The sequence below is a fragment of the Nomascus leucogenys genome, chromosome 19, assembly GCF_006542625.1.
Source record: "Nomascus leucogenys isolate Asia chromosome 19, Asia_NLE_v1, whole genome shotgun sequence".
NCBI classification, from domain to species: domain Eukaryota; kingdom Metazoa; phylum Chordata; class Mammalia; order Primates; family Hylobatidae; genus Nomascus; species Nomascus leucogenys.
The window spans coordinates 56,160,382-56,176,489 of record NC_044399.1 but is presented as its reverse complement, the minus strand read 5'-3'; the positions used below and the strand labels follow the sequence as shown (position 1 = coordinate 56,176,489).

The following is a 16,108-nucleotide window of genomic DNA, read 5'->3' as shown; positions in this document are numbered from 1 at the left end:
TTTGATGGGGCCCACTCCCACTGTGGAGGGTCATCTGCTGTACTCAGTCTACTAATTTAAATATTAGTCTCTTCTAAAAAATACCTTCCCAGAAACATCTAGAATAATATTTGACAAGATACCTGAGTATCATGGCCTATTCAAGTTGACATATAAAATTAGCCATCACAATTAGTATATGATAATTTTGAGTTCCATTTCCCTGATTTGGAAAGATTCTAACAATTACATTATTGCACATAACATAACACCTATATACATAAAACTTATTCTTTTTAATACGTATATGAGTGCCTGGATCTTTATCCCTACTTTCATGAAGTTTATGTTCTATGAGGAAAGACAGATGATAAACTAATAAGTTAATAAAAATATGTCAGTCATAAGTGCTATGCAGAAAAATAAGGCAGGATAAGGAGATAGAGAGTCATAGAGGGGTGTAGGGTGCTGTTTTGTTTAAGGTGGTCAGGGAAAGCCTCTCTGTTAAGTTTCTATTTAAGTAGGGACTAAATGAACAAAGCAGAAAACCATGCAGCTGTATGGGTGAAAGGCATTCTGGGTGAAGGGAGGAGCAGCAACTGCACGGATCCTGAGGTGGGAACATGCCCAGCTGGTTTGAGAATAGCTGCTAGTAGTCCCATGGGTGGAAGGAGTGCAGGAGTGGGAGAGTTACAGGGAGTAACGTGACAAGACAGGAGGCTGTGGTCAGAAAGTGGGATGCTAGTGCAATAACAGAGTCTGGGGACGGGTAGATGAAGTAGGGGGTAGATGGAAAAGTCTGCATCTCCAATCTCTGTATTTCTGATCATTTTTACCGTCCCAGTCTGTGACTGTTTGTTTTAGAGCTGTTTATACTTGTGCTCACATTCTACAACAGTTCAGTTTTGCTTTCAGAATCCCCAGAGTTTTATAAACTGAAAGACCAAACTAAAGGGTGGTTACTACTCATCTTTGTGGTGTCTCTGGGATTCCTAATCCCATTTAAGGTCCTGTCAGCTGTCTATAATATAAATACTGTTTTGTAGCCCCATGCCCAGGATGTCTTCAAATGAATATGAGAGGAACTTACTACTCTTCATGTGTAGGGCCTTTACTTTTGACTTGCCTGGCTCAATTCCTCTATCATAAAATGATGTAACACCTTCTATAGGAGTGTTCTTTGAATATTTCAGTGTTGTGGAAGGCGTCTATAGTTTTTGGAGACTTTGAGGACTCAGTGATCTTAAATTTACTCCTAGTAAAGTTGTGTCAACATAGGTATTTTTCTTGTGACTTGGAATAATAGTTTATAAATTTCGGAATGCAGCTGAGGATTGCGGGTTCTAACATCTGCTGTCATCAGAAAGTATTTCATGATCTCTCCCAGCAGTTGAGGCCAAATTTCTGAACACTTTACTTCTTCCAAATGTATTTGCTGAATAATGGGTTTGGTTCTTCTTGGAACTTGTAAAGTTACTTCATGGAATGGAAAAAGAAGGTTTTGCCAACAACTGGAACATGTACTTGACTCTGTAACTATATTCAGCCAAACCATGTTCAGATATTTGTACATGATGTGCTAATCATGTGCCCATTTTGTTATGGAGCGGTTTGGGTTAGTAATATTAGCATACTCTGTGCCTGAGCAAGGCAGATATTTCAGTTTACATTGAAGGCCTAAATTATTGGGTTTTAAAGAATGTTGATCTGATATATTTGATTGCTAGTTATTTCTTCTGGATGTCTAGGTCATTATATTTTGTTAGTGTCTTAGTTTTGTTTTATTAGCATTTTATATTTTAGTATTTCAATTTTGTTATATAGGGATTGTTTTATAAAAAATTTAGTTATTAGCATTTTAATTTTCATTGAATGTTGACTTTTATGAAATCTTTTAAAGAAATTAAAAGATTTGAATATGAATTTCAGAAAATGTATAAAAATCTATTTATGCCTGTGTTATAATTTTTTTTAATTCCAGTAAGTATAACCGAGCATCTCAGCTTTGAAATGCATTTTAACACTTTTTTTCTTTAGTCTTAGAATATAGCCTCGAAATGTACTTTGAAACTCTGTTTTCCTTCTGTTTCCACTAGACACTTCCTTGCACCATGTATGCTTATCTACTATATGCTTGCTTAGAAATTCCAGGGGCTAATTTTGAGACAAACCAGGCATGGAGGCCCTGTGGAATCCTCCCACTTGGGGGAGTCGTGAACAATTAGTCCACTACCATCATGCTGAAGTCAAAGTAATGCCAAGTGGACCTCCGGATGGCCAGTTACCCAGGATAGCCATCAGAACAAGACACACAGACCCCGTGCCATTCACACATCTCCCATAGCAAGTTTCCTTTTAAAAACACTATGATAAATTTTAAAACTTAAGATGGGACTTTAGAACACTAGTTCACTATCTTCTCAGTTTGCTGGCTCTCTGTTTAAAACCTGCTTTCCCTCCCACCAAACTTGGCCTCTTGTGTTTGGCTTTCGAGCAGCAAATAGCCAAACCTGGGTCTGGTTACATAAGTAGGTCTGGGATCTTGATAACGGACCATCTGCAATGTTTGTATCTTCTCATTTGACTCAGTATTCAGTAATTATAGAATAATTAACTGCTATTTTTATCAAAAAAATTGTGCACTTCTTTTCTTACCTCGTTTATTTCCCTTTAGTTTATGATTTATAATGGTCCATTGTTTTGTTTAGAAAACAGCAAGTCTCGAAGTAATGCATTTGCTGAAAAAAATGGACTTCAGAAATATGAATATGTTTTACATCCAAGAACTACAGGCTTTACTTTTGTGGTAGACCGTCTACGAGAAGGTGAGCACCCATTTCAAAATGTACTTTTTAATAAAAGTGGCAAAAATTGCTAAGCTTTATATATAGCCCTTTAGAGTTTATAAAGGATTTTTTTACTACTTTATCTCAAGAAATGAGATACTGTATTTTTATTCCAAATTGACCTATGTACTAAAATGTTTTGCCGTGTATTCGTTAGAGATACAGAAGAGATCTCTGTAGAAAATTCTTTCCCTTTTTTTGGAACAGACATAACTCTATATTACATATATATATATATTTGTATATATAGAGTTAGGCTATAATTCCATTTTAGGATATTTCTCCAAGTGGCAAAAATGTCTTTTTTTTTTTTTTTTTGAGATGGAGTCTTGCTCTGTTGCCCAGGCTGGAGTGCAGTGGTGCTATCTCGGCTCACTGCAAACTCCGCCTCCCAGGTTCCTGCCATTCCCCCGCCTCAGCCTCCCGAGTAGCTGGGACTACATGTGCCCACCACCACGCCCAGCTAATTTTTTGTATTTTCAGTAGAGACGGGGTTTCAACATGTTAGCCAGGATGGTCTCGATCTCCTGACCTCGTGATCCACCAGCCTCGGCCTCCCAAACTGCTGGAATTACAGGCGTGAGCCACTGCACCCACCCAAAAATGTCTTAAGAGTATCTTATCACTTAATCCATTTCTCCAGTACTCATGAAAAGCGAAAAAAAATCTTATCACTTAAACTAACCATATGTTTGGCTCTTAGGGTTTGAGAATATATCATTCTCTTACTATTTTAAGCTATAGAGAAATATAACAATCTGAAAAATAATTTTACTTTAATTATTTCACTCAGTCCACCAAGTAACTGGTTGGTAGGAAGGCAAGTGCCACTACCTCTCCTATTTTATAGTTAAGTAGAACTGGCATCTGGTGCGGTAAGTACATTTTCACAGGTTACTTGAGTCAGGGATAGAATCTTCTTCTGCTTCCTAATTTGTGGCTCATATCACACTTCTTTCAAACTGTGTCTATTCAGGGGCATATATGAGCAGAAAGTGATTCCGTGGATGATATCACACCCATTTAAATGCTTAAGTTTTGATGTAAATAAAAACCAGTTGTACTTTTAAATTATAGTTCTGCATATTTGCAAGTTTATATATTTATACAGATTTGTACATACAAATAACACACATATGAAGAAAAGGTAACTATTCAGAAACATACTGAAGTGTTAATTTTATAACAGTTCAAAGCCCACAGTCACCTAACAGAAGTGTGTTTGCACATTTCTGCTCTTCACTCTGGTTTCCAGTAAGCCATATTGTGTAATGGTGATCTCTGTGACAAACTATCACCTTCATCTAGTAACTGATATATTTTCATAAAACTGCTGTGCATAACATGAAAAGTCTTGCACCGTTATGTAAGAAAAGGTATGAAGTTCTTCTTCCCTAAATGGCATCACTGATTTCGGATTTAATATACTTTAAGATAAAAAGTATAACCTGCCAAGATGAAGCATATTTATAACCAAGTACCCATGATTTAAAGAAAGGTTCACAATCAATTCAAAATCACATGGTATGGTAAACCAAAAATGTTATTCATATTTCTTTGGTTTGCTTTTGCAATTCTGTGATTACAACTAATATAACATGGACTTGTGGACTTGACATTCATGTTGTATGTGATTAGTGAGTGCCCATCTACCCATAGAAGTTCATGGAGAATACAGTTCTTCATGCCTGTGGAATGGGGTGGAGAGGCACGAAGACATTCAAGCAGTGATGCTTTTTTTTTTTTTTTAAATTTGATACCATTTACTATGGCATGTAACTTAGACTCACCCTTCTCATTCAACAGTGTTTTTCTATTTTACAGTATTTAATGATTTCTTTAAAGATATTTCTGACATCATAGAACAATCTATAGAGCTCTCTTTTGAAATCTGGAAAATATTTTAGTATCAAACTGATTTATAACTTTGGTGAATGTGTATTAGTCATCACTCCAAGCACTAGTCAACAACCACAATATGTAATTTTTCCTGCCAGTTGTGACAGCTGGTCTCCCCAACATCCCTCCTGTGTCAGTAAAAAGAAACATAGATGATTCCATTTATTTCAGTTAGAAAACAACAGTTAGATGATTTTATTTATTTGTTAGAAACATAAAATGGGACTTGTATACTATAATAATAAAAATAAAAAATATGATGAGGATAACTGTAATAGTATAGCAGCTAACGTTAACTGAGCATTTACTAGGTACCTGGCATTATGCTGTGTGTTTTATGTGCCCATGATCAATTCATCTTCACAACAACTGTACATGGTAGTTATCCTTATAAATATTTATCTCATTGTGCAAAACTGAAGCAGAAATTGAGGTAAAGAATCTCATCACAATTATTAGAATACAGTTTGTCTAACTGAATAGCTCATGTTCTTTCTACTGTAACTAGTTGCTGCTTGTATTTATAGTATGATTTTAGTTAACAAAATCTCCAGATCATTAAGCACCTTTCTAACACTAGAGAGCTGGAATATTTTCTTTAAGAAAGAGTTAAATAGGAAAAGAATTTAAAAAGAGGCTAAATGGCCAGAACACGGAGAGATGGTAGTCACCAGGCAGGTGGTTGTGATGCTGCCTGAGATAACGGGGGGAGCAGAGCAGGCAGAGGCTAAGGAAGCATCAGGTGGGGAGTTGAGGGCAACTCTCATTTCTGGGGGTTCAAGTGAATAAAGAGAGAAAAAGTTTCATTAGTGATCAGAGGTGAGGAGGATCTTAGAGGTCATCTAGTCCAGAGTTCCTTTTAGAATGGGAATCTAGGACCCAGCCTGGCTTTCTGATTTTTAAGCTCATGTGTTATTAAGACTTGAGATCATCATATAGATTTATTTGAGTTTTAGGTTTGAAATACTTGTTTTTGAATTCAAAGAAAGCAGTTTATATTTCAATCCATACTTAGCTTATATGCTTAAATTCTAAATATAAAGGAATGAAGGATGTAATCTTTCCACTATTACTCTAGGGGGATACAGGGTTAACCACAAAATAGAAATTAAATTCCCACTAGGTAATTTGGATCAGCACACCTGAACCAAATTCTTCAGTTTGTATTCAGGGAGAGAGAATTGCTGACTTAACATGCAGGTTACATATATAGTGTCAATAGTCCTGTTTGTGGGACTCTCATGTTGTCTACAACAGTTCTCATGTGCTCTGAGAAAGTTGATAGCTACCTAGGAAATAAAAGCAGTATACCAATCATAGACAGCTTAGTCTTCAGTAGCATTGTTTGACTATTTTAATTTCTTAGATTTTTGCTTAATGCACAACTAGCTAACAGTCCAGTCTATCTCTTGCCTACATTGGAGGACTAAAGGTGACCAACAGAAACCCATCTCTGGCTCACAATGCATTTATAATAGTCAGCAAGCCTCTCCCAGGATGGCATTTCAGTTACCCTTTTGAACAGCCAGCATGTTTCAGGAGGCAAGGAAGAAAGACAAATTATTGAAATATTGGGTGCATTATATATCATGCACTCTGACCTTTTCATACAGCCTTTTATTGCTGGAAACTATGAAATTGGATAAGACCTTCCGTTATGTTAAATAAGATGTGGTTGTACAGTAGACTTTTGACATTTGCTAGAATATTTTCTGAGACAATTTCCATTTCCTCAATTTTGGAAATATTTTTGTAGATTAGTAGCTGACTTTCTTTTGAGGCCATTTTATAAGGAACGTGATAGAGTGCAACAAAACCTAAATGAGATTTGTACACTGATGAGTGGATAAGCACCTGGATCACCTAAGTGACCTGGTGACCTGCACATCATGAAGCAGAAATTATTCAAATTTGCCTCAGGAGAAGTATACATGACCGCATGTCAGAGACCTTTGATGTCTCTTCATGTTGAATTTTCAAATGCCATGGTATCGCTTTAGACCATAAAGGGAATTCATATTGTTTCTTTGTTCCTTTTAGTCACTGCCCACCTCACCCCCTTCCCCTCCAGTGAAAAATCTGAGCTGCTCATTTACGACGGATCTTCTTATGTTTAGTGAAAAAAGTCATGATAGCCTTAATGAAAAAGGATAGAAGCCCTAACTATATACTTAAAAACAACCATCTAACACTTATCAAGTTCTTCCTATGTGCCAGGTATTGAGTTGTGCACGTTTCTTTACCTTGCCCATGCAGTAGAATCAACCATAGAGCTTTTTAAAAATACAGATACTGAGGTCCAAGCTCAGACCTATTGAATCAATCTGGTGATGGGGACCTAGACTCATAGCTACTTCTTTCACCGTTCATACGTATCCCCTAATTCCCCTACCTAAGCTAGGTGGTAGTTTGCTTTGTGCTGCACCTGTGGAGCCTGCCTCCGTTTAGCAACTTTCACAGGGTCATACTGCTGCTGAGCAGAGGAACTTTAAACTCGAGTCTTTTTGATTCCAGTGCTCATGTTCTTTCCACTGTATAATAAGCTTACAGTTTTTCAAATGCTAAAAGAAATTATTCTTCGTAGGTTTCTTTTTCTATTTCCAAGATTTCTCCCTGATATCCTTGGCTCTACTGTGAGTTCTGTTTAAATGAAAAAATATATATAAAAGATTTTCTTTTTGTAAGCCTCTTTTATTTTTCTGATTCCTGCCTTTACCAGTTCCTCCTCCATTTCCCTAATCTTTAAAAAAAAAAAAACAAAACATGACATTCAAACTATCTGTCCTTTCAAATTGTGATTTCATTCTCTGGCAGAGCCTGGGTTGAAAGAGGGGAAAAAAAATTGTGGTTCAGTCGTTTTCTTTCTTTTTGCCATCAAGTTGCAGAAATAGCTTGATGACTTGATTTTCTCAACACTGGTTCATTTTTTATTAAAAATAGATAATAGTTTTTTAATTGTAAAAACAGAACGTACTTACTGTTAAAAATTGGAAAATTAATAAAGAAGAAACTGTTGCACAAGCCAGAAACCTGGGAGTCATTCTTGGCTCGCCCCCCTCTGCTTTTCACATGCTGTGAAATCCCAAACAAGGCCTTTTGATTCTACCCCTTAAGGATCTCTCAAATTAATTCTTTTCATTCGCAGTGCCATACTGGTCTGGGCCTTCATTGTATGTTCCCTGAATTATCATACAGCTGCTCAGCTGGTCTTTCTAGCTCTGGTCTTGACTTAACCAGTCCTTTCTCCACTTTGTAGCCAGAGAGTCAAGCCTTTTTCTAAATAAGGGTGGCAGCACACTGAGGTAGGTGTCCAGGCACTGGAGTCAGGTCTCACAGAATTCCTAGGTTAAATCTACTCTAACATGATTTACCCAGGCCTTCTATGACTTGTCTCCTGTCCCCCTAGTTGTACCATTTGTTCTAGCCTTACTGAACCACACTTCTTTCCCAGAGTGCACAGTGTGCTGAGCCTTCCCCACGGTATCCTCTTAAGATGTCACCTGAGATAACAGTTCATCCAGGAAGCCTTCCTGATTTTCTTTGGCTTGGTCAGGTACCTTGCTTTATATTCCCTATATGAATGCTTTTTCTACTAGCTATATGTAAATTTTTCTTACTATAGTATCACTTGTTTAGTCGTTTATCTTCTTCACTGTTTTTTCTCAAGCCTTCAGCACAGGGCCTGGCATATAATAGATACCCTTCACATTTTTTGAGCCAATCAACTAATTGGTCAATGTAATTTTATACCCTGTGTTCCAATAAAGATTTAAAATGGCTAACATAAATTTGTATCATATAATAATAGCAGTGCCCCAGCCTGGTCAAAATGGCAAAACCCCATCTCTACTAAAAATACAAAAATTAGCCAAGCATTGTGGCACACACCTCTTAATCCCAGATATTCAGGAGGCTGAGGCATGGGAATCGCTTGAACCTGGGAGGTGGAGGTTGCAGTGAGCTGAGATTGCACCACTATACTCCAGTATGGGTGACAGAGCCAAGACTGTCTCAAAAAAAAAAAATAAATAAAAATAATAGCAGCACCAAAAGTAAGAGAAGAAATCAAGGTAAGGGAAAATAGGGGTAAATTTTTTAAAAACTAGATGTGAAGTTACATTACAAAACATGTTATAAGTTTCTACATTCCTGTATAATATGAGTCCAAACATTGGCCCCGAGCTTTCTATACCTTTCATACAAGGAAACCGAAGTATCATTGACAATGTTTATAAGATGAAAGCAAGCCAGATGATTAGAAGAAGCATTTTTGAAAGACTTGAAATATCTCCCATGGCTCTTCACAAAGAGCACATTGTACATTTCATGACCAAGATCCTGAACAGCATCCTTATGGGAAATACAATGAAATTTTTAGAACTGCTCCACACAGCCTCATCATGGTTGTCCATGTTGGCTAATGGAATAAACACATTCCATTACATGAGAAAGAGCAGTCTCATAGAAGCTCAAAACACTCAGACTCTATATGGATTTAGAGTGTCTCAACTCTAAAGGTATGGATAGACTGCGTGTCCTTCAGACGATTCTCCATAAAAAGTCTGTCACTCACTGAGGATTGGATGACAATTAGTTCACAGAGTTTGATTATTCTTTGTAAGGCATCTGTTCTGCAGATACTTTGTGTCATGAAGCACTGCAGAGTCAAGAGCTATAGTAGTAAGTGGATCTAGGAGTTGGACTAAGGGAAATTAAAGAGCTTACTGAGATTTCACACATGAATTGAAGGCCTCCTTCCAAACTGAGGTCTGCCAGCATGTCCTTAGAAAACAATGAGGAGTATGCGTTTTTCGTGTCCTTTGCAGTGCTTGCACATAGTAAATGGACCATTGTTGAAAGCTCAGGTCCTGGTCTGTGTGGCTCTTTTGGTCTTGTTTATTGCTGTGACATGCCCTCTCTTCACTCCAGTCATGTGGGACACATGACTGTGTCTTCTCCCAAACTGTTCCCATTCATCTGGCTAGCTCCCATTGGTTCCTCCAGACAGCTTAAGTGTCTTTTCCACTTTAAACAGTTTTCTGACCTCTCCAGGTTATTGGAGTTCCCTCTTCTTGCTCTCATCATACTCTATACATTTCTGTTAATAACCAATAGTTTTTTGGTGGCCTTTTTTTTTTTTTTGTCCATCTCTCTCATTGGACTTGAGCTCCTTTAGGATAGAGATACTGTGCCCTATTTGTTTTTATATCTGAGGTCCTAATACCATGCCAGGAATATTATAGGTACTGAATAAATTTATAGTTTGGTACAAATTTTTAAAGATGACCTAATTTTAGCATCTCATATACACATATGCACATCTGATTAGCAATTCTTCCCACCCCCTTCAGTCTAGTGATCAGACACTTACAGATTTTAATTTATATGGAGTCCTTTCATTGCAACAGAGATGAGATTTATGGCAGTGCCAGAGGGCCACCTGAGGCAGATGCACAGCAGATAATAACTATCTTAAGACACTCTCTTCTTTTTTTAACTACCAGAGGATAAAAGAGTACATTTTTTTTCTAGATTATGTATACTGTTAGAAGAGAATTACAGAAACACGTTATTGGTAACTTAAATGAATAAGGTCTTGGCATGTGATCATGTAAAATTCAATATGGAAATGCGGTTCTTTTTTTTTTTTTTTTTTTTTTTGAGACGGAGTCTCGCTCTGTCACCCAGGCTGGAGTGCAGTGGCGCGATCTCAGCTCACTGCAAGCTCCGCCTCCCGGGTTCACGCCATTCTCCTGCCTCAGCCTCTCCGAGTAGCTGGGACTACAGGTGCCTGCCACCACGCCCAGCTAATTTTTTGTATTTTTAGTGAAGACGGGGTTTCACCATGGTCTCGATCTCCTGACCTCGTGATCTGCCCGCCTCGGCCTCCCAAAGTGCTGGGATTACAAGCGTAAGCCACCACGCCCGGCCGGAAATGCGGTTCTTAATTGTTTCTTTTATTTGTATCTCAATGAGTTTCAGATTCTAATATGGTGTTAAACAGATAGTTATTGCAACCTTGTGTCTCTCTGTACCACTTGACTTCAATAGGAGAAAAATTTTGCCCTGGGTTTATTATATACTATTTCTCTAAAGCATTAGCCAGCTATAAAAATGCCTACTATTGTGAAAGGTAGGTCCGGGTTATAATTACTGTGTGTCTTATGGCACCATTAATAAAAAATTTTGAAAATATACTTTATTAGATGATTATCATTTTCATAGATGAGTGAAAATGATATACAGTTGTATTTTACTCATTCATAAGGCATGTCCGTGCCTAAATATTGGTGCCCTGTATAATGTTTAATATATTTTTTAAGAATGACACACTGAATAATGCTGATAACTGTGACCCTTACAAAATGTGTTTATTTCAAAATTCAGAATTTTGGAAGCAACTTTTGTGAGTAAAATTTGTGGAATTGCCTTTGAGTGATGACTTTCTGTAGACTTTACACTGACCATAAAGAATATTGTTATGTACATTGAAGTATGTTTGTCAGTTTCCCATTGGAGGGCAAAAGTGAGAGATAGAAAACAACTTCTAAAGGTGTGAGTAGCTGTGTCAATACTATTTACTCACTGTGTGGCAGATGGGCACTACATGTTTATGTACTTAGAATCTCGTTTGCAGTAAAATAGAGAAGTTTCAGTGAGTATGCAAAATGTATGTAACAATATACTTTAGCTTCCTGTTCATATGAAAATCAAAATTCTCAGCAAAGGTGAGATTTTGACCTGAGTCTAAACCCTGTGGACCTTTGAATCCAGAAATTCATCTTAACAGGAGCTTATGCCTGCCTTTTGGTTTTATGTAGTATGCAGTTTCCTTGTGAATGTATATGCTGCTTTTTTGGGTTTGTCCAAGAAAGATTTACGTTATTTCTTCTTTATTGTTCACATACGTCCATTTCATTATTGATAAAGCCTGTGCCTTTTCTTTTAACTTTATAGATTTTTTCTTCCTTATTCAAAATATTCTGTCTGCATTTTTCTAATTATTAGAACCCTTTTTTGCATTTTTTCATAGTTGATATTTGTGTTGAGTATTGCAAAGTAATATTAAAACAGTACTCACTTGCTGGAATATATGGGTGTGCACATGCAAAACCAAATTCATATACCTCACTTGTAAAAATATGAAACTAAATACAGAAATTGTTTACTTATTAATGTTGAAGATTATTTGCACAGCTCTCTAAATGAAAGTAGTTTTCTCCATTTTATTTTGCATAGATTATATTTTTATATGTTATATAAAATGATATTAATATATCATGTAACAATATCTTATTATTTATCTTTTGTCACATAGGCCCCCTATACATATCTGATTGCTAAAAAGCATGCAAACTCACCTTGTCATAGAATCTGGGCTGAGCAAAACTAGTCCAGGTTCATTTATCATAAGTTGGCTACTCGGCACTGCATAAAGTGTAAGACGTTGAAAGAATGTCAGTAACTTCTAAATCAGCAGCCTTCCGCTAATGAAGTGATGTAGGAGAGTAAAGCTTAAGTGTTCTCAGTGGCTTTCACTCCCTCCACAAAAGCGTATTGCATTTGGCCACATGGGGTAAATTCCAAGGATTATCCTACTTGGTAAGATTACTGATGTTGAGAATCTATCAGAAGTGCATATGTACACAAAATGCATATTTTTAAGTGTTTTATTTTGTGATAATAACTTAATCCACATAATTTCATTGTGGTTCACTCATCTCTTTTTCATAGGAAGTGGTACTTGAAAGGGAAATTAAAATGAAACCACTGATTTACATTTGTTTCTCAATTTTTGTTTTATGAAGTACCTTTTCCAGTGATAGTCTCATTTGATTATAATACACTAACAGACAGTAATCTACAATATGTTGCATCTTTTCATTTTAATGTTTTTCCTTGGGGAAAAAATCACTGTCTTTACTCTCTTGACAGCTAGCTTCATATTTGTGCTATTCTTCTTCTTTGTCTTTGACCATGGCCATTATCTCTGTTGTTCATGCTACCTGCCTGATTTTGATGGCCGAAATATTTTTCACTAAGAAATATCTGAGTATTGTTAAGTAAACATCTGTCTGTGATTCCTTATTATTTACTATATATAACATTTTTAAATAATCTACATACACTACATGGGTATTTGTAAACTTTTAAACACTTTGCCTTTGAAAGTGTGAGGCTGCCACACAATTTCTTAGACATTAAATGTGAGAAATTTATGTTGATAGTTGTTTGTCTTATCTCTAGGTTCACAGCCACTTTCTTTGAAGTGACAGATTTCCTCTCCAAAAACTTTGAATGCTTTGGATTAATTTTGCATTGTATAAATGTAGTCTGAAAGTAATTTGGGGTTCCATGTAGAAATTCTGATAACTTGTGAGACTGCAGTACCAAAGTTTTAAATTCCTATTGTATATTCTTAGTTTATTTATGACTTAGATCTTCCTTGTTTCATCATAGAATTTTAAATGGCCTTTAGCAGAAGATAAATAAGTGAAATGTGGCCCAGTGTGCCAAAGTCAGGTAATAAAGTATGTGTGTGCATAGGGCTCAAAGGAAAGGCATGTTACCCAAGCTAAGGAAAGCTGCTCCTAGTCAAACATGAGCCTTAGCACTGATCTCCTTAGATGTCAAGGCAAAATGGTCTTTCCTGTATTTTTCTTCTTGCATTAAGTTCTTGGTGACTTACAGTGGTAATGAGCTAACTTACAGTAGAAGAAGTGTTAGTGCCTTTTCTAGGCACAGTTATCACTCATTGGTAGCAGATCTATGTTCAGTTAACCAGCACCTCTCAAAGCTAAAAAACAAACATTTCTATTTTTGCGGACTGATCTTAGATGTCATTATTATAGAAGATCTACCAACTTGACCATGATATGTTTCAGGAGAGGAACTTCATACTGTTCGTTATGTGAGTACATGGAAATTACTCATAATCTGTAATCCATAGTGCCTAAAAAGAATTGAACACTTTTTTTCTAGCTCATAAGATTTACTTGTTTTCATTCACATTAGTGTCTTAATGACTACAACAGGTTCATAATGTTAAATCCAAATGAAGTTACCAGATAATTTACCAATTAATTTCAGTTATGGAAATTATTAATAACCTTTTGGATCAGTAAAAAGCATCTTTACCATTTTGGTTCCATTATTCATTCATTCATATTTATTTTTTATTTATTTAAATTCATTAGAAAGGGTCTCTGTTGCCACGGCACCTGGCCTGTTCCTTTTGTAATTCGAGACAGTAGCCATTCTTATATGCCTAGATTAGTTTTAATGAAGGCTTATATTTTAAAACTTTAGGGATGGACATTGGTAAGAACTGAAATTAAGAAAGACTTGACAGGAAATACTGTGACTTTTGTTTAGACTTGATAGATGAATAGAGTTTAGGCAAAGGAGAAACATGTTACAAGAAGCTTGCCCTGTACCTATTATCTTTAAAGCTGTATACATTAAAGTTGTTTATATTTAAGTATTTTTAAGAAAATGTCTTTGTTGTAAATGCATATAATCTGAATCTTAGGTAAGTCCTATGTGTTGTAGTTAATATCATGTGATTAAGGCATACTAGTGACAGTATCAGAATAAAAATGTATAATGAACACATCCTTATGCATAAATTTAGGAGGTTAGTATATGATCCAGTGTCACAGAAACAGCATACAAGTGCAGAGTAGAAAACAGTTGTGGCTGGCAGAGTAAGAGAATTTAGGGAATAGGACTTTGAATTCGATCTGGAGGAATGGCAGGATTTGAATTGGTAAAGAAATTGGGAGAGTATAGTCAGGGTTAGATACTCAGCAGTGGAGACCAGCCTTTTTATGTGTCAAGAACTAAGTTAGAGAAGTAGTCTTAGTTGTCATGAAGTCTCACTTCTAACAAACTGTATAGAAAAGAAAGGGAATTAGAGTGGGAACTGTGAAAGTTCTAGTATTTATGACTTTATAAATACTCCAAACCTGGTGAGTACATTGTTCCCTTCTTAGTTTTCTAAGACAGTTTATTATCTTCCTAAGCAGTTTACTACTTGTTCTAAGATAAAATAAGACCTTTAGAATAAGGCTTTAGCATCATCATAGCTATCCCAAAATAGTGTCTTATTTTGAGACTTCTGCATGAATTATGTTCAGTTAAAAGAGACTCAGTAAAAGTAATTATACCTCATGTTTTTGACATCTCCTTTGATCCATGAGTGAGGTATTTACAGACTATATGATGGCATATAGTAAGAAAAGACTATGATTCATCTCAATTACAAAGATGTTTCCTAGGAAAGAAACTCTGGAGAAATGTCTGTCTTTACTAATGGTTTTGAGACTTAAACACATAAATCTTGTCTTTTCTGTGTATGGTTATAAATGGTCATAATTTTATACTTGCAAATATCAATTTGATCTGAATCAAACTTTTCCAGCGCAGTTGGCCTATTTGTAAGGTTGGATATCCACAGGCTGAAATGGATATATGCTGTCTAAGATATCAGCGGTTTATCTGGATTTTAGGTACTAGTAACATCTTTGAACGTAAAATCTGAGAAGTATCCTTTGGGTGCAGCAACTATAATGTATTTGGTGACCTTAAAGAGGGGATAGTTTCACAGGAATGGAGGCAACAGGAGCCAGATGTAAGTGAAGAGTGATGTAAGTGGAGATAGCTAGTTTAGATGACTGCTACAGGGAGTTTCCTGATGAAGCGGAGAGGGCTGGGGTGTAGACAACAGAAAGGGGAAGCTGCATCAAGGATGAATAGAAGAGTTTAGCATTTTTAAATGCTGAGAAGATTATGTAGAAGAACAGCTGAATGTGAAAGGGTTAACAATGGAGCAGTTTTCTGAGAAATCAGGAGAGGATAGGAGCAGAAATCAGGTTAAGAGGGACTCCTCATTTTGTAAGGCAGGAGGCAAGGTTCAGCATGAATATATATTTTTGTTTGACTTTATAAATACTCCAAGCCTGGTGAGTAAACTGTTCCCTTCTTAGTATTCTAAGAGAGTTTATTATCTTCCTAAGCAGTTTACTACTTGTTCTAAGACAAAATAAGACCTGTTGGCTTTAGCAGCATCATCATAGTTACTCCAAAATAGTATCTTATGGTTGGGAGCAGGTGGTGAGAAGGTGAGGGATGCTTTGCCGGAAGGCCCTGTGCTCTCTGTCAGATCAGAGGTTAGGTAATCTGATGATGGTGGGGTACAAGGGGATGGAGGTGATTAATGAGAGTTTGGAATAGTTGTTGTGGTAAATGAGAAAAGGAAGCTGACCAAAACCCAAGTTAAGAGCATTGCTGAGCTCTCAAACCTCAGGCTACAGAGCCAGTCTGGGCTCTTGCCTCTACTTAAGTTCCATCCAAAGTGGTGACTTCACATGCCTCACAGTGGC

General features: G+C 36.5%; 1 protein-coding gene across 2 annotated transcripts in view; it reads left to right on the top strand.

Annotated features, from left to right (window-relative positions):
• The window catches only part of LCLAT1 (lysocardiolipin acyltransferase 1), a 189,179-nt gene that overhangs the window by 111,352 nt on the left and 61,719 nt on the right, over positions 1-16,108 (top strand). For both annotated transcript variants that reach the window (XM_030799938.1, XM_030799939.1), the window contains exon 5: positions 2,688-2,804. In XM_030799938.1, the coding sequence (XP_030655798.1) occupies positions 2,688-2,804 (117 nt within the window). The remainder of the gene's footprint in view (positions 1-2,687; positions 2,805-16,108) is intronic.